At 39.2% G+C, this 23,984-nt stretch overlaps 1 protein-coding gene across 1 annotated transcript in view; it reads left to right on the plus strand.

The window, feature by feature from the left end:
- Positions 1–23,984, plus strand: part of Abcd2 (ATP-binding cassette, sub-family D (ALD), member 2) — a gene marked incomplete at its 5' end in the record, with an annotated part of 64,503 nt that overhangs the window by 36,949 nt on the left and 3,570 nt on the right. The window contains 3 exons of the mRNA XM_013033481.1: positions 6,916–7,061; positions 14,647–14,731; positions 21,639–21,764. Of these exons, the coding sequence (XP_012888935.1) occupies positions 6,916–7,061; positions 14,647–14,731; positions 21,639–21,764 (357 nt within the window). The remainder of the gene's footprint in view (positions 1–6,915; positions 7,062–14,646; positions 14,732–21,638; positions 21,765–23,984) is intronic.

Consider the following 23,984-nt stretch of genomic DNA (forward strand, 5'->3'; position numbering starts at 1 on the left):
CGACAAAAAAAGAAAAAAAGAGGAAATGGAACTTTAATAAAATAGCATTTGATGAGTCCTTAATAGATAATATCATCATATTTTTATATGGTGTCATTCACATTCAAATCAATATTCAAGTGGTCACTTTCCATATTCTGTTGTGTCATCTTGTTTAACAATAGATCAAGTAACCATGCTCGTGGGTACATTTATAATTTTCTTTTTAACCTAAAATGATTATGATTTGGCATTTTCTTGAAATCTTATCCTGACAGAATAAAAAGCAGTAGCTCAAAATTGTTCTCTTTTTTTGTTGTTTTGATTTTCTTCAAGAATATTTGAAACATCACTATGAGGGGTTTTTTTTGAACAATAGAAAATCAATCATTGCTCAAATATAATTTAATTATTTGTTTAGTAAGCCATGTAGAAAGAGGGACTGGGAAGGTGGCTCAGTGGTAGAGCGCTTGCTTTGCATGCATGAGGCCCTGGGTTCGATTCCTCAGCACCACATAAGCAAAAAAGGAAAAAAGCCGGACGTGGTGCTGTGGCTCAAGTGGTAGAGCACTAGCCTTGAGCTGAAGAGTTGAGGGACAGCGCCCAGGCCCAGAGTTCAGGCCCCACGATCGGACCCCCCCCCCAAAAAAAAAGACATGTAGAAAGAAATACAAGACTTGGTAGAAAATTATATATATAATTTATATGTATGTTTTGTATATGTGTATATATGTGTTGATGGTTGCACAAACCTGATATTATGAAGGTGATGTGAGATACTTTATTGTAGTTAAAACAATTCTTGATCAGAAAATTTCTGAAATTTTTGTCCTTTTTCATATGTGCTTATTTTTGTTTTAATTGTGATTTTGTCCTCTCTTGCAAAAAGAAAAACAGTAGGTTTCTGCTAATGTACTACACGAACAGCTAATATTTTTCAATGTTTTTGAGCTGTGTAACTTAATATTTAGATACTTGATAATTTGTTTTTATTATATAATTGATAAAATGGTGATACATATTAACATTAATTCAGCATATATTGATATGGTCTGGGAATGTATGTTACAATCCTGTGAGAGAAACAGATTTATCCATGCTCACTTGCTTGTCCAAAGCTCAGCATGAGAGCTTAAACACCTAAACAAAAAATGAAATGCAAAATAATAATAATTTGCTTAGTCAAGAAATTTTATTAGGAAAAAATTCTATTTCTGTTTATCAAAGAAAACAGGATGATTTCAAAAGACCTAAAGAAATTAGAAATAGTGCTAAATTCGTCCTTTGGCACAGGTCCAGTGTTTTGCTCCTCCGGATTCCTACAACAGAGAAAGCCTTGGTAACCCCAAGCATGCTGATGGCTTGAGGTCCCAGAGGCTGCTCCGTGAGCTAAACTGTACTCTAGTTGCCGAAGGAAATGCTTCTCAGTGCACTTGTATGTGTACTTGAAGTGATTACATGAGCATTTAACAGAATAGCGTCTTCAGATTTCACAGAGCTAGGTATTTATTGTTAACCATATTGAGCCTAATAAATAATTTACAATGAAATATAAGCCATCCCAGTTTCCTCACTAAATAGAAATTATTTTGCATCTGCTCACTCTTTGCGAGATTTTTTGTTTTTGTTTTCAAACCCAAGTCTTGGTACATGCAAAGTAGGTACTCTGCTAATTGAGCCATTCCTCCAGACCTTGTTAAAATTTGGTAATTTTAAAATAGAATGTCACTTTTTGCCTGGCCCAACCTAGACCACACCACAATCCTTTTATTTATGCTTCCTGCCATATCTAGGATGACAGGTGTGAACCACAGCATCCGGACTTTTCTGTTGATAGCATGTCTCATGAACTGTTTTGCCCAGGCTGGACTGGGACTGTAATCCTCCGGATCTGGGCCTGGTATAGCTAGGAATACAGAAATGAGACACCCATGTCTCTTTGGAAGCTTTGCTCTTTTCTGTTTTCACTTAAGCTTAGCAGAAATGAGGTTTTTGTTCAGTGATGGCTACTATTAAGTGTTTTGCTTGTGCCTGTATTGTATTAAATGATTGTATCCGATTACTGCATTTAGCTCAGTAAAACCCACTGCTTCATCTTGCTCTCATAAAATATGGAAATAAAAATCACTTTACAAGTGAGTTATTTCTAGCTCAGAATTGGGGTCACCATACTAAACAGTGAGATTAGGACTCTGCTCAGAACCGCAGTGCCAGAAGCCATCATCACAGCTGCTATACTCAGCTGTCGTCCTTAAAATGTGTAGAGAAAATGTGGTTTCACCAAATAGGAGCCATTAGTCAACTTTTACAGTGGAATCATTAGAGCACTTGTGAAAGGAAGGCTGTCTTATTTGATCCACCTCTAGCATACACTGAAAATTGTGAATAACTGAAATACCCATCTATGAATGAATGATGAGCCACGTGTCATGCCCCGACATGGATGGATCTGAAAATAATACGCTGATAGGAAGAAGGCATCTAGGAGGATTCTGTATATTTCAAATATTCTCAGTAAAGCTGGGTGCTGGTGGCTTATGTCTATAATCCTAGCGACTCAGGAGGCTGAGATCTAAGGATCATGGTTCAAAGCTAGCCAGGGCAGAAAAATCCATGAGACTCTTATCTTACTCAGAAAAAGCTGGAGGTAGCACTGTGTTCCAAGTAGTAGAGTACTAGCCTGAGCAAAAGAAGTTCAGCGACAGTGCCCAGGCCCTGAGCTCAAGCCCCACGACTGGAAAAAACAAACAAATAAACAAACAAACAAAAAACTCAATAATGCATGGAGACAGAAAAGAAACACTGATGGTTTCCTAGGGATGAGATGACAGGGGGAAACAGGCAGTTTCTGACCCATGTGTACACATGGGTGCAAGATTATTTAACAGAGTGTTCTGGAATTAGTGATAATGGTCACATGAGCTCAAACTGAACTATGCACTTTACAAAGATGAATTTTATGATGCATGAGTCGGATGTCAATTCAAACAAGTCATACAATTGGAAATTCATTGTATGTGTAAAGATCTATTTTTTAAAGTCATATAAATATATACATGTGTCATTAAATATAAACATTGTAATAGCAGATAGTAGCTAAATATATTGTAAAATAATTTTGAGCCTATTGTAGGAAAATCATCAGATATTTGATCCACAGGGCACATTTTGTACTTGAAAATCTCTCTCTCTCTCCCTCCCTCTCTCCAAACACAGACACAGACATACACAACTCATTTGGTTTTTTTTTTGTTGTTTGTTTTTAGTACCAGTCCTGTGGCTTAAACTCAAACCTGGCCCCTGATCTTGAGCGTTTGTGTTCAAGGCTAACACTCTACCAGTGGAGCCACAGGTCCATTTCTGTATTTTTTGGTTGCTAATTGGAGATAAGAGACTCACACCTTCCTGCCCAGGCTGGCTTCAAACCATGATCCTTGGGATCTCAGTCTCCAGAGCATATATGATTACAGACATGAGCCACCAGCACCCAACCATTTGCTATCTTTAAAACAAGTTACAGTAATCAGAAATCACTTCTGCCTATTTTAGAGTTTGTTTTCTAATATCATCAGTATTCTATGAGATAAAAATAGCACAATGAAAAATTAATGTTTAAAGTCCAGACTATATTCAAAGTTTAATTTACTGCACTGATACCTTTATAACAGGCAGGACACTGGAGCTTTTTAAATCAGGCCCTCAGTTTCAGTTTATCTGATCATTTCCTCATGCTGTGATTTAACTGTGCTTTTTATTTTTGTAAGAATACCACCCAGGCTCATTTCCAAAGATGCCTGGAACAAATGACCCAAAATTTGGTGGTTTGAACTAACAAAAATTTATTTTCTCATACTTTGGAGGCCACAAGTCAACATCTTGGCAATATCCCCTCTCTGAGGACACTAGGGAACAATTCTTCCTGCCCTACCTACTTTTAGTAGTGTCTGGTGGATTTGGCTTACAGCAACATCATTCCAATCTTTACTTCCTTCTTCTCATGCCTTCTTCTATTCCTAATGTTCCTATTTTATAAACACATTTATTGGATTTGGGATTCATCAAATGATCCTGTCATAAGGTCCTCAACTTATGTCTGCAAAGATTGTTTGTAGAGAAGGTCACATCCAAGATATGAGGGTTAGAACTATACCGTTTTGTCTCCATGGAATAAGCAATATTGTATTGTCTGCACAATCTCCTATTCTCAGAAGTCATCCAGGTGCTTTACTTAGGGGTGGATGTAGAGAAAGCATCAATTGCTACTGGTACTCTAAATCAAATATTATTCTTTTCCTTTCAATTACATGTGTGTATCTTCTTTTCTCCTCTGTGAGAATCCTAGTTCATAACCCCACCGAAGTATTATTTACCTGACTGATCCTATAATATACGTAAAATAGTGTCAGAACTGATACATCAAAATCATCAAAAATAAACTTGCTGGCTGGGTGCCAGTGGCTCACATGTGTAATCCCAGCTACTCCTGAGGCTGAGATCTGAGGATTGCAGCTCAAAGCCAGTCCCGGCGGGAAAGCCCCTGAGACTCTTATCTCCAATTAACTATCTAAAAACTGGAAGTAGCGCTGTGACTCAACTGGTAGAGTGCCAGCTTTGGGCACAAAAACTAAAGGACAGTGCCTAGACCCTGCATTCCAATCCCAGGACTAGCACAAAAATAATAAATAAACAAATTTGTCAGAGCAGGGTGCCACAGCTCACACCTGTAATCCCAGCTACTTGAGAGATAGAGGTCAGGATGGTCATGGTCACTGTTTGTTTGAGGCCAACATAGGCAAAAACATGAGTGAGCCCCTTATCTTAAGTAATAAGCATTTTGTGGTGCCTATCTGTAGTTCCAAATATGCAGAGGCATAAGTGGTAGTACTCTAGGTGAGACTAAGGGAAAAAATGTGAGATCTTATCTGAAGAATATAGCAAGAAGACCTGGTGTGTGTTTCTAGGGCCTAGCAAGCATGGGACCCTGAATTCAAAATCTAGAACCAGCAAAAAATAAAATAAAACTTGCTACATTAGTTTCAGGATTTCCTTTGTTGTTGTTGTTGTTTGTCTGAAGTTATAAAGCTAAATTGGAAAAGTTAGCCTGGTGCTGGTGGCTCAACGCTTGTAATGTTAGTCTATGAGGCTCTTATCTCCAATGAACCACCAGGAAACCAGAAGTGGAGCTGTGGCTCAAAGTGACAAAGCCCTAGCCTTGAACAAAAAAGTTCAATGACAGTGGCCAGACCCAGTTCAAGTCCCGTGATTGACAAAAAAAAAAAAGAAGAAGAAAAAGAAAAAAAAAAAGTTACTTGTGTCCCTCTACTCCCTAGCCTGTGGTGATTATATTACTGTTGATCCATCATTCAGTAGATTTATCTTCCTTTTATCTGTATTCAGTTTTAGGATTTCTTTTCCATTTTTGTTGGTTTAATTTTATTTATCACATTTTTAACGGTTTACCATAATCCTTAAAAATAATATTAAAAAGGATAAACATTTTAATATAATTCTTAAAGAATTAAAACCAAAAAAAAAGTATATAGAAACCAAGTACTGGTGGTTCATACCTGTATCCCTCAGGAGACTGGGATCTGAGGATCGAGGTTCAAAGCCAGCGGGGACAGATAAATCTGAGACTCTTATCTCCAACGATCCAGCAAAAACAAAACAAAAATCACCAAAAAAAAAAACCCCAGAAGTGAAGCTGTAACACAAGTGATAGATAGAGCACCAGTCTTAAGTGGAAAAAGCTAAGGGAGAGATGCCACAGGCCCTGAGTTCAAGCCCCTTAGTACTGGCACCAAAAACAAACAAAAATCCAGAAGTATATAAAAGAAGTGTTCAGAAAGACCATCTGTCTTCTGTCCATTTTGTTTTGCTTCTTCTGCCTCCCTAGTGTTTTAACCAGCTTTAGGCTCACACTTCCTGTTTCCTTTTATAGGTAGAACCAGCTGTGTGTATGTTTTGCTTGCTTGCCTTTTCCCCTATCCATAGAAGCTAATATACTGTGTATCTGTGAATCTCAGCCATGGAGGATTTTTGTCTCCTAGGGGACAGTTGACAACCTCTGGAGAGAAACTTATTTTATTCACCACTGGAGGGCGTGTCTGGCATGTAGACAGCTGTACTGACCAGGAAGCCCATCCTCTGTCTGCTTCATGTTCTCCTTCTGATTCTTCGGCTTCTTCTGTTTCTTCTGCTTCTGCTTCCCACTTAACCAATACCACGTGAATACCACTGGGTTCTGTTCACAATGCTGAGCCATGGCTGTCTCAATCTGGTCTCTGTGGGCATATTTCGTAATATTTTGCTATTACAAATAATACTGTAATGGATAATCATATGTACTTTTTCTTTTTGGCATTTTGAGAAGTCTGTCTTCAGAGGAAATGGCCAGAAGTGGGTGAGAGGGCAAATTATGCATCTGTTTTCCAGATCGTCTCCAAGGAGCTTGTACCATTTTGCATCTATATCATGGCATGAGATCCATCCTTTCTCCCCACAGGCTGCTTGTGGAGAGTTCTCAATCTGTTGAAATTTTGCAAGTCTAACTCAATTTCATTTTAGTTCAATTTTTCTAATGAAGAATGGCATTTATTTCATGTTGTTTGCATTGCTGTGTCAAACCCCCAAATTATAAAATGCTTAAACCTCCATCATTTAAGATGGAGGACAGAAACAATATCAAATACAGAAAAAAAGTATATATTTCTCTACTGAAACGGTCACAATTTCTTGTAGATGCCTTTCTGGTGTCTAAGACTTAATACGGTTTTACATAAACATGCAAGGATATTAATCAGCTGTGCCTGAAAGCAACACACACACAGACAGACAGTGGTATAAAGCTACTCATTTAGTTTCAGTGGCCAGGATGTCAATGTGTTTAAGTTACAAGTGACTGCACTGGGCTGCCGTATACTTGTTGTTTTACAGGCCATATATGTCCCTCGGAAGTCTCCGGGATCAAGTCATCTATCCTGACTCTGTGGATGACATGCATGGTAAAGGCTACACAGACCAGGACCTGGAGTGTATCCTGCAGAACGTCCATCTCTACCACATCGTACAGAGAGAAGGAGGTAGGGAGACGTAGCTTGCCTCTTCAAATGCTTCTCAACGTCATTTTAAAAATAGGCTTGATTCTATGTATTGCATTTGTTGTTTCATTTGAATGTGTCTGATTATTATAAGTAGCTAAGTGTAAAGATAACATTCTGTTGCTTCTCCATTTTATAATTTATTTATTATTGATTTATTTTTGTTCTGTGCCAGTCCTGGGGCTTGAAATGAGGGCTTAGGTACTGTCCCTTAGCTTTTATGGTCAAGGCTAGCACTCTACCACTTGAGCCACACCTCCACTTTTTGTTGCTAATTGGAGATAAGAGTTTTTACAGATTTTCCTGCCAGGACTGGTTTAAACTTCAATCCTCAGATCTCAACTTCCTGAGTTGCTAGGATTTCAGGTGTGAACCACAAGATCCAACCTGCTTTTCCATTACTGATATCTCTTCTTCTGTTAGTGTGATACTGAATGTCTCACACTGATCTTTTCCATGTCACTAGGGGTAGGGAGCATTTAGAAACTTACTTTTTTTTCTCTTTTCTTTTCCTTCCTTCCTTCCTTCCCTCCCTCCCTCCCTCTTTCTTTTCCTTCCTTCCTTTCTCTCTTTTCTCTTTCTTTCTTTCCTTCTTTCTTTCTTTCTTTCTCTCTTTCTTTCTTTCTTTCTTTCTTCCTTTCTTCCTTCCTTCGTTTGTTCGTTCGTTCGTTCCTTCCTTCCTTCCTTCCCTTCTTTCTTCCTTTCTTTCTTTCTCTTGAACTTTTGGCCTTGGCACTGACCCTGAACTTCTTTTGTTCAAGGCTAGTGCTCTACCACTTGAGCCACAGGGCCACTTCTGGCTTTTTCTGTTTATGTGGTACTGAGGAATTGAACCCAGGGCTTCATGCATGCTACATAAGCACTCTACTGCTAAGCCATATTCTCAGCTGAAACTAACTTTCTTTATATTCAAATGGACATGTCCCTAAGGCCACTGCGATTCTTCGTGTGTGTGTGTGTGTGTGTGTGTGTGTGTGTGTGTGTGTGTCTGTGTGTGTGTCTTGTGTGTGTGTCTGTATGTGTATGTATATGCTAACACTGGGGTTTGATCTCAGAGCTTCTCACTGACTTGGCTTTTTCCATTGAAGCCTGATGCTATACCTCCACTTTAGCCACTGCCATGCTAAATCCATGTGAAGTGTGGGACAGCAATGTTTCCCCCAAAATAATGAAAAAAAAACAAAAAACAAAACAAAGAAGAGAAATGTTTCCTAGCCAAGCTTACTCAGCTACATTAACTTAAGTAATTGGAGAAGTCATGGGGCCTCTTTGTTTTCACTTCCACAGCCTTACCAATACAGTTTTACTCTGTCAGGCAACACGAAGGAGAATTAGATCATCTGTGGACACTTTGCTTTTTTCAGAATAAACATATTTGAAGGACTAGGAATAATATTTAATGTAATAATATTTGAGCTTAAAAATAATGACTACTTATAGATAATAAAAATACAAATTTAAAAATAAAGCAATTCTTTTCTAATAGTTACATCTGAAAATAATTTGGTACCTCATAGAATTTGATAGCCTAGAAAAAATCCTAAGAAGCCAGAATTCCAGATTTAATTATGTGTGGATTTTATGCTCTGTTTCACAGCCCAGTTACATTAGTAAACAATGTCATGCAGAGATTGAGAATCCATGCTTTGACCTTTGACAATTTTAGAATCAAATTCTAGCTGGCTCTTCTCTTTTTTGGGGGGGTGGGAGTCCGATCGTGGGGCCTGAACTCTGGGCCTGGGCGCTGTCCCTCAGCTCTTCAGCTCAAGGCTAGTGCTCTACTACTTGAGCCACAGCACCACTTCCGGCTTTTTTCTTTTTGCTTATGTGGTGCTGAGGAATCTAACCCAGGGCCTCATGCATGCAAAGCAAGCACTTTACCACTGAGCCACCTTCCCAGCCCTGGCCCTTCTCTTATATCCTCAACTATAAAATGATAAGTATCTTTTTGTGAAGATTAAATATTAAGCCTGGCACTGGTGGCTCATGCCTGTAATCCTAACTACTCAGGAGGCTGAGATCTGAGGATCACGGTTGAAAGCCAGCCTGGGCAGAAAAGTCCGTGAGACTCTTATCTCCAATAAAACCACTAGAAAACCAGAAGTGGCGCTGTGGCTCAAGCAGTAGAGTGCTTGCCTTGAGCTGAAGAGCACAGGGACAGTGCCCAAGCTCAAAATTCAAGCCCCACAACCGACCAAAAAAAAAAAAAAAAGGCTAAATAATAATAGGCTATGTGAGATAAGAATAATACACAAAGTAGTGAGTGGTGACATGATTAGTTATCATGTTAATACTAAGAGTAGTTTGTCTTTGTATGGTGGTATTTTATATGCTGCATAGAAATTTCACATATGGTATTCCATATGATTCATACCATAATCAAATGAAGCAGTTAAGAAATACTGTATTTTTGTAGTGCTTATAATTCCTACCATCTGAAGAAAGCAGATTATCTTTTGGTTTAATATGGTCAACTTCTTGTCAAATTATAAACTAATATGGAAGAATAAATTCTACTGCCTACCTTGGGCATATAATTTTCATTTAAGTTTGACATACACAATGATGCAGATAGAAATTTAGGATAAATAAGAAATATTCTTTTTTTAAAAATCATGGACAAGTCCAACTATTTTTAAGAATGTTCTAAGTCTAGACTATAATATTACCATGCCTTGGGCATATAATAAGTTTTGTGTCATATGTTTTCCTATAAAAGATATAAATAAGAAGACTATTCCAATTTTAATAATGTAATTGTAAATATTATTGCTTATTACTAGGCAGAACATGGTATGTTCTGCAGTATCTGTCAGCCAATCTATCATTTTATTTGCTATTCTTAGTAGTCTAATAACGCCTAATAACGTTTGTTTTTACTGTCTCCACTTTACAGATTAAAGTCAAGTTAGGTATTTATCCAAAGTCGTACTTCCTAGATTTGGGGACATTAATAAGAACATTTATTTACACATGAAAGATTTCCATAGGAAATTTGCACATAAAAATTTCCAAGGAAATGAGTTTATTTTACTCAAGCATGAAACATTTGAGCAAGGCAGCAAAACACAATGTGCAAGTATTTTGCTTCCTGTGGAAGGCGCCTCCTACAGGGTAGAGACTAGAACTACGTTCAGTTCCATCAAACACAGGACCAAACAGGAAGTAAAAGACAGGGCAACCTAAAGAAGCTGGTGCATCTTGGGTAGCAGCAAACAGATTTTCTTAGCTCGCTGAGCCTCACCAAATCAGATTCCTACCCAGGCAAGACTGTGACTTGGGGTGAATTATGTGATCATGCAATATTGCCTAGGAAGCCCTATGGATTTATGGAACAAAGAACAGAGTTTATTAAAATATGTGAAAGTTAAAGCTGCTTTTAGCCAAAATATTTTATTCTCTGTGGGCCGAGGAAACACTATTTTAGGCCCCAGCTCTTTCTCCATTGTGTGGCAATGTGAATCTTTCTCAAAGCATCCCTTGTATTTCATAAATGCACTAAAAATTCAGTCTCTGGGAAGTATTTCAACAGTTTTCCCAGAAGCAAGAATGTAAAAAAGATGGCATTTGGAGATACTTTTCCTAATAGAAACTCACAAAGACACATGTTAAGTAGATGACCAAGGTCTGGAAGTTTACCCAAGGAAATGAAGTGGTTCCCTAGTAGAGTAGAATCTGAGGCTACCAATGGGACACAAGGGAAAGGCACTTTAGTCCAGATCCTTTTTGTATTGGTTGTTTCAAATATTTTACTTTCATTACATTTATTCATCTCAATGTTAGAGGAGGTAACACTTCCATCATTCAAAAACTAAAATGTCCACACAAATGGAGGGAGGAAGGGTGAACAAATACAGTTATGATATTCAACATACATTATGTACCGCTAGGAAGATGGCTTACTGGTAGAGTGCTTGCCTAGAATGCATGAAGCCCTGGGTTCCATTCCTCAGTACCACATACATACAAAAAAGCCAGAAGTGGCGCTGTTGCTCAAGTGCTAGCCTTGAGCAAAAAGCAGCTCAGGAACAGTACTCAGGCCCGGAGTTCAAGGCCCAGGACTGACAGAAAAACCAAAATAAACAAGCATACATTATGTAAGTATTGAATTCCCTCTCTGGAGGGTGAGGATGGGGCTGGGAGCAATGGGGGAACCATGGACTGGGGACATGGATCCACATGGACTGAATTGATAACCTCACTTAAGGAATTGCAATCTCTTTGTACAACGATTGAACTGTAATTTTCTTTTTAAAAACCACTAAAATGTATTTAACATATAGCCTTAAAACTACTTTCTGTTGCTGTTTCCTCCCATCTGGTTATTACCTCCCTCCCCATTGATAAGTATTATTTTTTTTAAGCTTTTTACATTTTAGACGAGATCTTTTTTTATATGTTAGATGGGATCTTAGCATGTAGCCCAGGCTGCCTCCAACTCCCAATCCTTTTGCTTACCTTCTCAAGTGCTGGGATTACAGGTGGGCATCACTATTCGAGGGTTCATTTTAGGCTTTGTTTCTATTTGTTAATACAGTGAATCTTAATGACGGGAGGATTTTTGGTTTGTGATACTAGGATTTGTACACAAGGCCTCATATTTGTTAGACTAGGCAGGTGCTCTACTACTCAAGCCATGTTTCTAACCCTTTTTTGCTTTACTTATATTTAAGATAAGGTTTTACTTTTTTTTCTTGGGGCTAGCCCCAGAGTCTGATCTTCATACTTATTCCTGTGTGTACAGGTATAGGTGTGTACCACGAGGGCTGCCTTATTGGTTGAGATGGGGGGAGGTATAACTTTTTTGGGAAATTTTTATGCATATTATTGCATACATTTTTTATCAGATTTCTGAACATCCTGTTTTCTATTATCTACTATTATATTTTAGATAGTTGTAAAAAGTTTTATGCCTATCGTATAATAATACTTAAAACATTAAGAAATATAAAAATGCAATGTGTTAAAAGCATATATTATGCTCTCAAAGGATTTGAAATTTAGTATCTCAAAAGAAAAGCCTAGCCAGGTGCCAGTGGCTTATGCCTGTAATGTTGGCTACTCAGGAGGCTGAAGTCTGAAGATGGCAGTTCAAAGCCAGCCCAGGCAGAAAAGCCCATAACTGTGATCTCCGATCGACTACAAAAAGCCAGAAGTAAAACTGTGGCTCAAGTTGTAGAGCACTAACCTTGAGCATAAGAGCTTAGAGGCAGGCCCTGAATTCAAGCACAAGGATGGAAAAACAAACAATCCAAAAAAACCAAAAACCCCAAGAAGGTTATATTCTACTTCTGATTTACAAAATAAAATAAAATAACCAGTCCAATCATTTGGCTTTTCAGAAATTTAGTGCACAGAAGACAGTGCCAGCTCTGCTTCCTATTTTCTTTCCCTTTAACCAAGTTTATTTAGAAATTTTAATCACGATGAGACCTCCACTGAAGCAGAAAAATGAGGGCAAAGAGCATGGACATTTTCCAAGTGGAAGAATTAAACCCTGACACTTAAGATTTGGAAATGTTTCCTTAAGTATTTGTCAAGTTTTGGCAGTCATTTCCTTCTTTGAAAAACCAGGCTCAGCAAGAATAGAATTGTGTGTTTTGTTTTGCTAACTATAAGAGGAAGTTAGTCTTCTTTGTAATTTAGAAAATAAAAATCTCATAGTTCCACTCTCAGGGTTGTTTCTGTGAGTGGTAGGTGATTACATGACATTTACTTGCAGAAATGCAATCATAACATGTACAATAACATCAGTAAAAACAATAATAATCATAATATGTACCTAGTTTTTCAATATAAAAACTTCTGAGTACTTTATTTTCTGGACACATTTTTTACATTACAATATACAGATGTAAACCAGCTTTTAAAAACTAAAAGTTTAGCTGGAAACTGATGGTTCATGCCAGTAATCCGAGCTACTGAGTAGGCTGAGATCTGAGGATCGTGGTTTGAAGCCAGCCCGGAAAGTGAGGTCCATGAGACTTTTTTTTTTTTTTTGGCCTTGGGGGGGGGCGGGGCGGCAGTCAGTCATGGGGCTTGAACTCTGGGTCTGAACACTGTCCCTCAGCTCTTCAGCTCAAGGCTTGTGCTATACCACTTGAGCCACAGCGCCACTTCTGGTTTTCTGAGTGGTTTATTGGAGATAAGAGTCTCAGGACTTTCCTGCCTGGGCTGGCTTTGAACTGTGATCCTCAGATCTCAGCCTTCTGAGTAGCTAGGATTACAAGTGTGAGCCACTTGCACCTGGCTTTCCATGAGACTCTTATCTCCAACAAACTACTCAGAAAAAGCCAGAGGGGAGCTGAGGCTCAAGTGGTAGAGTGCTATCCTTTTGAGCACAAAGAGGCTCAGAGACAGCACCCAAGCCCTGACTGAGTTCAAGCCCCAGGCCCAGCAAAAAAATAAAAATAACTAAAAATAAAAATAAATAGAAACTTTGCTTTTTGAATAAATATCAGACAGAAATCCAGAAATGGCCAGGCATCAGTGGCTCACACCTGTAATCCTAGCATCAGAAAGAGAGTAAAATCGTAGTCCTGATGGATAACTGTAAACTTAGATCTTACTCCATAAATTCTGGATTACTCACTTATAAAATATAAGCAAAATATCTTCTCATATAAGCTGTAGAGTATATAATGAGAAAACTCACATTAAGTTCTAGGCATATGGGAACCACTAAAGTTAGCTCCTTTCTTCTCTCCACTCTTTACATTCGTTGTAGTTAACTTTTGCAAATTTGTTGGTCTTTTCTCCCACCTCTGTCCAACACTACCCTGTGAAAATACTGAAAAGCAATTTTGTATGGGTGTCCCAATACTGGGGCCTGACGTTCAGGGCCTGGGTACTGTCCTTTAGGGTTTTTTTTGTTGGTAAGCTGGTGCTCTACCCTTGAGCCACAACTCCACTTGTAGCCTTTTGCTAGTTAATCTGGAGATAAGAGTCTCACCAACTTTCTTGCCCAGGCTGGCTTAGAATCTTGATCCTCTTTTTTTTTTTTAAAATTTAATTTTGTTTTATTTGTGAACATACTGTACAGAGGGGTTACAATTGCATGGGCAGGATAATGCGTACATTTCTTACCAAGCATTGCATCCTCCTCCTTTGTTTACCCTTCACATCCCTTCCCAGCCTCCCCCCTCCCCCCCAATCCCAATCCTTCTCCTTCCCCCCCTTCCCCCCCCTACCCCGCACCAACGTTGTAAAGCTCGTTTTGGACATGACAACTTGTACTTCTCATTGTTACAACAGGTCCACCTGTATCCTTAAACAACTTCTGAGCCTTCTGAGTACTTAAGATTACAGGTATAATCAGTGCCCGATATCATATTCTTATATTTAGAATTCTTACAACATGATTTGGCAAAATAAAGAGTTAATGCTATTCAATTATCAAATGTAAGGCAGAATACAAATGCTGGGGCTTTTCCTTCAAACATAGGTTCAATTAAATGTCAGGTCTCCCTGTTTACAATTAGAACTTGCTAGGAATCCATTGTCTAAGATAGGAACAGTTAGGAGTAGGTAAATTATTAATAAAATCTGTTGTTGTGTTTTCTTGCAGGATGGGATGCTGTTATGGACTGGAAAGATGTCTTGTCAGGTGGGGAGAAGCAAAGAATGGGAATGGCGCGGATGTTTTACCATAAGTAAGTATGCTGTATTCACTTGGCCACCATGCTACTCGCTGGCTAAGCAAAAAAAAAAAACCCAAAAACAAAACAAAAAACCCCCCAAAACTGGCTGAATTTCAGTAGTTTCATCTTTATCTCTTTCTTTCATTAGCATATGTTAATTATACACAGAAGGTTCACTGTGTATAGTTAAAAACATAAAGATAAAACTATCCCAGTGTTTTTATCTTAGGTTAAAAATACCTTAATAAAAATACAATACATAGAACTTGTTTTTTTTTTAATTTTATTTTACTGCACAGAGGGGTTACAGTTACATGAGTAAGGCCATGAATACACTGTTTGTGGAGCATTGTTACCCCTTCCTTTCTTGTTCTCCCACTGTCCCTTCCCTCCCCCACCTCCCTCGTTGCTCCCCACCCCCCACTGCCGGAAGTTGTAAAGTTCATTTCCAATATACTGTCTTGTGGTTATCATTGTTGCAATGGGTCATCCTGTGTCCTGGTTTCAGCGAGAACTTGTCATTTTAAATCTTCTTTTTTTTCATAGCAAAATCTCCAAGTGTTTTCTTTCTCTCTTCTTTCACTCTCTCTCTTTTGTGCCTGTACTGGGGCTTGCACTCAGGTGCTGTCCCTTAACTTTAGACACTCAAGTCTGGTGTTCTACCACTTGAGCGACATCTCCACTTCTGGTATTTGGGATGGATAATTGGAGATAAGTCTCACAGACTTTCCAGCCCACGCTGGCTTTGAACCATGATCCTCAGATCTCAGCCTTCTAAGTAGTTAGGTTTACAGGCACGAGCCACCAGTGCCCAGATTCTCTCTCTCTCTCTCTCTCTTTCCCTCTCTTCCTTTCCCCCTCCCCCCTCTCTTTTCTTAAAATTATCTTTATGGCTGGGTGCCAGTGGCTTACGTCTATAATCCTAGCTACTCAGGAGGCTGAGATCTGAGGATCATGGTTCAAAGCCAGCCCAGGCAGGAAAGTCCTGAGACTCTTATCTCCAATAAACCACTCAGAAAACCAGAAGAGGTGCTGTGGTTCAAGTGGTAGACTGTTAGCTTTGAGCTGAAGAGCTGAGGGACAGTGCCCAGGCTCAGAGTTCAAGCCCCATGACTGACAAAAAAAAAAAAATTATGTAGTTATGCAAAGGACTTGCTATTTAGCATAGTCTTGTTTTTGTGGCCAGTACTGGGGTTTAAACTAAGGGCCTTACGATATTGGCTTGGCTTTTCCCATCAATACTAGAGCTTTACCACTTGAGCCATACTCTACTTCCTATTCTATGGTGGTTAATTGGAGATAGAATGGGTGGGCTTTGAATAATGATCCTCAGATCTCAGCGTCCAAAGTAGTTAGGATTACAAGTGTGAGCCACTGGTGCCCAGCTGCACAGTGCTATGAGTTTAAGGAGAACAACACAATGCCCAGGAAGAAAATATTAGGCCCTTCCTGATTAATATCCTTGCACTTTATCAGTACAATATATCACAATCCCTTTCAACATTCTCATGTGTCCCTCCCCTACTTACTCATTTTTGTTGTTGTTGTTGAATAACCTTACATAAAATAATGACAGAAGAGCTGAATGCTCACACCTGTAATCCTAGCTACTCAGGAAGCTGAGATCTAAGGCTCACAGTTCAATGCCAGGCTGGATAGGAAAGTCTATGAGACTCTTTATCTTCAATAAACCAATAGAAAAAAACCAGAAATGCACTGTGGCTCAAGCAGTAGAGTGCTCGCCTTGAGCTGAAGAGCACAGGGATAGCACCCAAGCCCAGAGTTCAAGTCCCACGACCGACCAAAAAAAAATGACAGAAGGATAGATGAAATTATGTAGTCTAAAGTAGGATTATTACTAATTTTAAAATATGAGGAATACATAACTACTACTTTACTGGCATAAAGTAGTAGCTAGGCATTCAGGAACATCTCAGAATTAAAAAACAAATTCAAATAAATCAACTTTTTAAGCATTTGATAGCCTCTTAATCCCTTAAAAGCTGAGAAACATACTGAATGGGAAAAAGGAATCAATCCAAATATGTTTTAGTGGACTCAGAAAAATCAAGATATAGGAAGTAATTTCTTTAGTTGAAACTTTTCTCTTTGGCCACCAGCTGCATAGCATAGTCTTTTTTTTTTCAGTCTTTCTTTTTTTTAAATTCTTTTGTCAGTCATGGGTCTTGAACTCTGGGCTTGGGCGCTGTCTCTCAGCTCTTCAGTTCAAGGTTAGCTCTCTACCACTTGAGCCACAGTGCCACTTCCAGCTTTTTCTGCTTATGTGGTGCTGAGGAATCGAACCCAGGGCCTTATGCATGCAAGGCAAGCACTCTACCACTGAGCCACCTTCCCAGCTCCCCATAGTCTTGTTTTTGTGGCCAGTACTGGGGCTTAAACTAAGGGCCTTACAATATTGGCTTGGCTTTTCCCATCAATGCTAGAGCTTTACCACTTGAGCCATACCTCTACTTCCTGCTCTATGGTGGTTAATTGGAGATAGAGTGGGTGGGCTTTGAATAATGATCCTCAGATCTCAGCGTCCAAAGTAGTTAGGATTACAAGTGTGAGCCACTGGTGTCCAGCTGCACAGTGCTATGAGTTTAAGGAGAACAAACACAATGCCCAGGAAGAAAGTATTAGGCCCTTCCAGATTAATATTCTTATCTCCACATCCACCCCACCCCCACATACACAACAATAAGTTCAGTGTGCACAGAGGAAGTTAGGAGGAGCTAGGTACTAGCTTTTTAAAAAGATTACTTAATTGCTATGAATTAATTCATACATTGTTATGCTAATGATGATGTACAAAGGGGTTACAGTTACATGTCAGGTAATGAGTACATTTCTTTTTGTTGTTGTTGTTGTTGTTTTGTTTTGTTTTTTTTGTCAGTCGTGGGGCTTGAACTCTGGGCCTAGGTACTATCACTCAACTCTTCAGCTCAAGGCGAGCACTCTACACTTGAGCCACAGAGCCACTTGTGGTTTCCTGGTTTATTGGAGATAAAAATCTCATGGACTTTCCTGCCTGGGCTGACTTTGAACCACAATCCTCAGATCTCAGCCTCCTGAGTATCTAGGATTACAGATGTGAGCCACCAGCGCCAGGCTCTAGGGTATTAACTATTAATGCCTAAGTCTTGGGGGAAAAGTCTTGGAATGCAGTAACTGGATCATGCATAAGGGCAGATAGACCACTTTTTGTTGTTGTTGTTGTTGGTTGTGGGCTGGAACTCTGAACCTGGGCACTACCTCTGAGCTCTTCAGCTCAAGGAGAGCACTATACCACTTGAGCCACAGTGCCATTTCCAGATGGACTGCTCTGGAAACCACTGGAAGAGCCAGTGGTTTCACAGAGAATCTTAATAAAGAGAGCCACAAAATGCATATTTCTAATCAAACACTTATAGTAACTAGTTTTCATTTTTATGAAAACTTTAATTTTGGAAAAAACATAAAACTTCATTGAAAGGCAGAAATTGTGAAATGAACCCCAAACTCCCTCCACACTGATTCATGTCTGACTTGTGCCACATTTGATTTATCTGCTCTGTTTTTAGAAAAATTCTTAGGTATTTTAAAGTAAATCATACACAGATCTGGTAACATTTTTTGCCCTAAACACTTTGCTTTCAATCTCTGAAATATTAGGATATTTCGTTACTTTCTAAGGTAAGAATATGTGATAAGCGAAGTAATTAAACTAGCACTAGCTACTCAATAATTATTATTTATATTACTTAATATCAATTACTTATCCAATAGCTGGTTCATACTCAAAACTTCCCTGTTTGTCTAGGACTCTTTTACAATTGTTAAAATGTATTCGTTCAAGTCAAGCAGGTTTCACTTCTTTTCTGTTTCCTAGGATAAGGTCTTAGTTCAGGATGACTCCTGCCTGAGCATCCAAGTTAGGGTTACAGGCATGTGCCACTATGCCTGGCCACACATTGTATTTGTTGTTCTAAGCCTTAAATATTTTCATTCTGAAGAGTCTCTTCTTGCCCTTGCTCTTACCTGCCTTTTAGTGGTACTAATAATACAGGCCTTGTGCTTGCTGGGCAGAAGTTCTAACTGAGCCACAGCTGCAGCCCTACTTGGCTTACCTTCTAATCTGAAGCCTTAACTTGAAGAAAGCAGATCAGCTGTCACGTGCAGTGTTGTGTATTCTAGAACGATCTGATGGTATATCTTGTTTCTCTCCCATTTTTCCTATAAAACAGAAATTAGAGCAAAAGAACTGTGATTACATTTAAGTGCAGACTTTGTTTTCCACAATAATGATATACAGAGGGATTACAATGGCGTGAGTCAGGCAATGAGTACATTTCCTTCTCTCACTCAGTCCCAGTCCCCCGCTCCTGTCTCCACCCAAGAGTTGTATAGCTCACTTTCATCAGTGTCCAGTGAGTTCTACCCTTTTTCCCTCAAGTTCTCTACCCTCTCCACACCCTCCCAAAATGAACACATGTTTATCACTAAGAGAATGTGTGACTTAAGCAAATTCATTAAAATATGATAATGTTCATTTCATGAAAGGAGACAGTACATAAAAAAGTATACTTTCTCGTTGGCTATAAAAAATCAAAATCTTAAGAATTTTTCCCAACCTGTTGGGAAAAGTGATCATATTGATCACTTTGATGTAGTTATGCTAAATTATATATTTACTTAAATTCATATGTTCCTTTAATTTCATGTGCTAATATATACTTCTCTGTGTATTGCACGAAAGCTCTTCAGAGTTTGTTTATTATTACTATAAAAGTTATTGACAAATGCACAATGGTTTTAATGTCATGGGCCTTGCACTTGCCTCACAGTTGCTCTACAACTTGAGTTTAACTCCAGTCCTGTTTGCTTCTAGTTATTTTTCAAATAAGGTCTAGCTTTCTGCCTAGGCTGGCCTCAGACCCCCATCTCTTCACTTCTGCCTCCTCTACTGCTCAAATTATAGATGTACAGAACTGTGTCTGGCTGAAATGGTACTTATTTCCAATATATAAATCAATAACCTTTGATTAATGCCATACATTATATAACTAAAATCTCAACTAAGACAGAGAACATAGAAACATTCTTTCGCCTTCTAGAAAGTTCCTTTGGGCCCCTTCCTCATCCTATCTCCCCGTAAGACAGTTTCTATTGTGGTTTCAATCATAATAAATTATTTTTATCTGCTCTACAACATCATGTAAATGAAACTATACAGTGTATCTTTTCATATCTAACTGGAAATAGTGAAAAAATCATGAGTTGTATTGGTAGAATGTTATTTGTAATAATGCGCATGGCTGGTTTAAATAAAATAGGCAGGAACGTGGTGGCTCACACTGTAATATGGGTCAGTCAGGATGACAGGCTGGGCCTTTTGAAGCCAGCCCAGTCAGGAAAATCAGTGTGTCTCTTCTCCATTGAACCAGCCAGGAGCCAGAACTGGAGCTGTGGCTCCAGTGGTAGAGTGCCAGCCTTGAGCAGGAAGAAGCTCAGGAACAGCACCCAAGTGTAGGTATTGACTGTAGTCCTGACAACTAAGCTAAGTTGTGTTACTGATGCAGTCTACACACCAAAGGTCCAAGACATAATTGAAATAAGAAAAGGAAGCGATAAAGAAAATAAGAAAAGAGATAAAGAAATAGGGAAAAAAATAGAGGTCTGGTAAGAAGGGAGTTGGACAAACTGAAGGTAATAGTGACAAATGAAAGAGCACCTCTGAGAACATACACTCATTCCCAAAGGGGGAAAAAATGAGCTAGGAAAGTAATTGTTGGCTTGGGTATATAGCGCAGTGGTAGGGTACTCATCTTGCAAATGTAGGTCCTGGGTTGGATCCTTACCTCCAATCAATATATAAATAACTATTTTGTCCTCTAAGAATTCAATTCCCAACTATGGTCCCAATAGTATGAAATTAACTGTCAATTTTGAGACTTTTTCTTTTTTTGTCTTTGGTGGGGATTGAACTCAGGGCCTGAGTGCCGTCTTTGAGCTGTTTTGCTCAAAACTAGAGCTCTACCACTTGAACCACAGCACCCCCTCTAGCTTTCTGGTGGTTGATTGGAGATAAGAGGCTCACAGACTTTCCTGCTCAAGCTGGCTTCAAACTGTGATCCTGAGTGACTAGGATTACAGGCGTGATCCACCAGTGCCTGTCCTCCACTTTGAAACTTGTAAATAGGCACATTCACTCTGTCTTACAGTGAGGAAATTCCATTAGTAATGCTTAGATACTCACATTGCTGATAATTTAATCTTCTCATTAAATCTTTGCTAACAGGACTGTGGCCTGTTTAGTCATTAGCTGTTATGAATGTATTTTCCATGTAACTAATTAGACTTTCGTCATCAAGGATGAACCTGCCAGCTGCAGGAAAATGCCCTCAAATTACCAGATAATCATTACTTCATCATCACTGCCTCATCTTTCCTTCATTCATTCATCTTCATAACATTAAAGCTTATTAAATTGTAAGTGGGTCTCAGACAAATCTATTTAAAATCAAGAAGAATGTGAGTAATCTAAGTAGTAATAAAGTATAGCTCTGTTATGAATTACCACCTTTAATAATGTAATATGCTCAGCTGGGCCTGATGGCTCACACCTATAACTACTCAGGAGGCTTAGACCTAAGGATCACAGTTCAAAACCAGCCTGGTCAGAAAAAATCTGTAAGATCTCCAATTAACCACCAAAAAGCCAAAGTGGAGGTACAGCATAAGTGGAAGAGTGCCAGCCTTGCGCAAAAAAGCTAAGAGACAGCGCCTAGGTCCTGAATTCAAGCCGCAGTACTGCACCACAAATACATAAATAATATTTTCTTTTGTGCCTTTGAAGTTGTTACCCTTGTAGCGTCTATTGCTCAAAAATTAATTCATGGTTCATATAAGAAAACTGTTCATTGTTTATGTGTTTCAGACCAAAATATGCATTGCTGGATGAATGCACGAGCGCGGTCAGCATTGACGTTGAAGGGAAAATATTCCAGGCTGCGATAGGGGCTGGGATATCCTTACTCTCCATAACACACAGGCCTTCTCTTTGGTAAGTGTTTCCAGTGCTGGCTAACTTCACAACTTCACAGATGGTTTTTCCTTATGTTTCTTTTTTTTTGTCTGCCGTGGGGCTTGAACTCTGGGCTTGGGCGCTGTCCCTCAGCTCTTCAGCTCAAGGCGAGCGCTCTTACTTCCTTATGTTTCTTAAAGAACACCTTTGCTTATCTTTTCATTGCAGAGCGCAAGGTATTTCACCTATTTTCTATCTGTATTGCTCCTAAAATTTAAGCCTAACAGTTTATGTAACTACCAACCTGATTTGCAAATTATCATCACTTTCCAGTAATTCTCAAAATCTATAGAAAAAAAAATCTAGTGATTCATTTGAGCTAAAAAAAATCAGAAATCCTAGTCTGAACTTGAAAATAATAAAAATGTATATATTTTTACATTATTCTTTTAGTGCCTTCTTTAAAATACAAGAAAAAAATATAGCACAACTTGGTATTTCCCTCAAATGACCTTGCATTACACCTTCTTTTGTATATGTCCCACCAATCAACACCTGTTCCCCTGACATATTATTATATACAGTTGACTCAACACATTTTGGCTTCCTCCTATCCAAGGGACCTCACAGGTATGTCTCTCCAGCTGTAGCGTGTTCTGAAACAGGTGACTGGTCAGACTACATGCTAGTGCTCGTGGCTGCCAGTCAAGACCAGCGGCAACTTTTACTTGATTTCATCCTTGAAGCCCTTCAGACCTTTTCTCCTACAGAAGATGCTTCCATTACAATTGTGAACAAGCATTTCACACCTGGCTTTTCTTGTCCCTTCCTCCCTCCCTCCCTCGTGCCCTCCCCTTCTCTCTCTCTCTCTCTCTTTCTCTTTTTCTTTCTTTCCTTTCTTTCATCGGTCATGGGGCTTGAACTCTGGGCCTGGTCACTGTCGCTCAGCTCATCAGCTCAAGGGTAGCGCTCTACCACTTGAGCCACAGCGCCACTTTCTTGTCCATTTCTATTGGGAGGATAATAGTCTGTTTTCACATTCCATTTAAACAGTGCTTTAGAAATTTCCCCTCTGAGAGTGTGGACTTGAAAAGAGAGCATTTCACAAAGGGACCCTATCATATGCAACTATCCTCTCATCATTAAGGATCGATTGGGAAGCTTGGCCCCGTGGCAGAGCCTATAATTCCAGCTACTTAGGAAGCTGAGTTAAGGGGTAGCCTGCTCAGCATACTAAGAACTTGTAGTGTGCATTTGAAATGATGAGCCCTTGATTTGCTGATATCTCCAGTGGCAGTCAGGATCTAGACCAGGATGAGTCTTGTCAGTGAGTCTGATTTCTGACTTTCCCCTTCAGAAGACCAACAAGATCTGGGTCTTGAAGACAACTGTGACACTTAACCTGTAAATTCTATGAGTTAGGCATGACATAGAACCAGACAGAGGTCTGGCTTCTTCGCCTGTACCTAAAATGTCCAGACAGGCTCCCAAATTCATCACGTTGGGACGAAAAGTTATCTCTTAGTCCTGATATTTTTCTGACCCCGATCAATGACCTATTCTGCCATTTGGTTCCACACTGGAAGCACATTCAACCCTTGTTTTCTCAATTTCTTTAAGAAAATGTATAATGGCATGTCTTTTAACATGATAAACATATTTTTTTTTGGTTGGTCGTGGGGCCTGAACTCTAGACCTGAGCACTGTCCCTCAGCTCTACCACTTGAGCCACAACGCCACTTCCAGCTTTTTTGCTTATGTGGTACTGAGATATCGAACCCAGGGTCACCTTCCCAGCCCCATGATAAACATTTTTAACTGGAGCTATTCAACAGTGTGTATCTCTATTATACTAATTCTTCTTTCTGTGTTAGTTCAGCAATGATAGGTTGTAGAAATATACTGTTTCTGATTGTCTTCTTTTGCCCAAGAGTGATGTATAATACTTTCTCTGAAAAAAACTTCAGAAATAATGACAAATGGGAAATGGTTGATTGTAAAGATGTGTGTGTGTGTGTGTGTGTGTGTGTGCACGCACGCATGTGTGCATGTGTGTGTACTGGTAGTGGGGCTTGAACTTAGACCCTATGCTCTTGCTTAGTTTTTTCTTCTCAGGGTTGATGCTCTACCATTTGAGCTTCATCTCTACTTTTGGCTTTTGGTATTTAATTGAAGAATTTCTTGTATTTGTTTTTCTGGGCTGACTTCAAACTGGGATCCTCAGATTTCAGCCTCCTGAATAGGATTATTGGCGTTAGT

This window comes from Dipodomys ordii, unplaced genomic scaffold (genome assembly GCF_000151885.1).
Source record: "Dipodomys ordii isolate 6190 unplaced genomic scaffold, Dord_2.0 Scaffold170, whole genome shotgun sequence".
Taxonomy (NCBI): Eukaryota; Metazoa; Chordata; class Mammalia; order Rodentia; family Heteromyidae; genus Dipodomys; species Dipodomys ordii.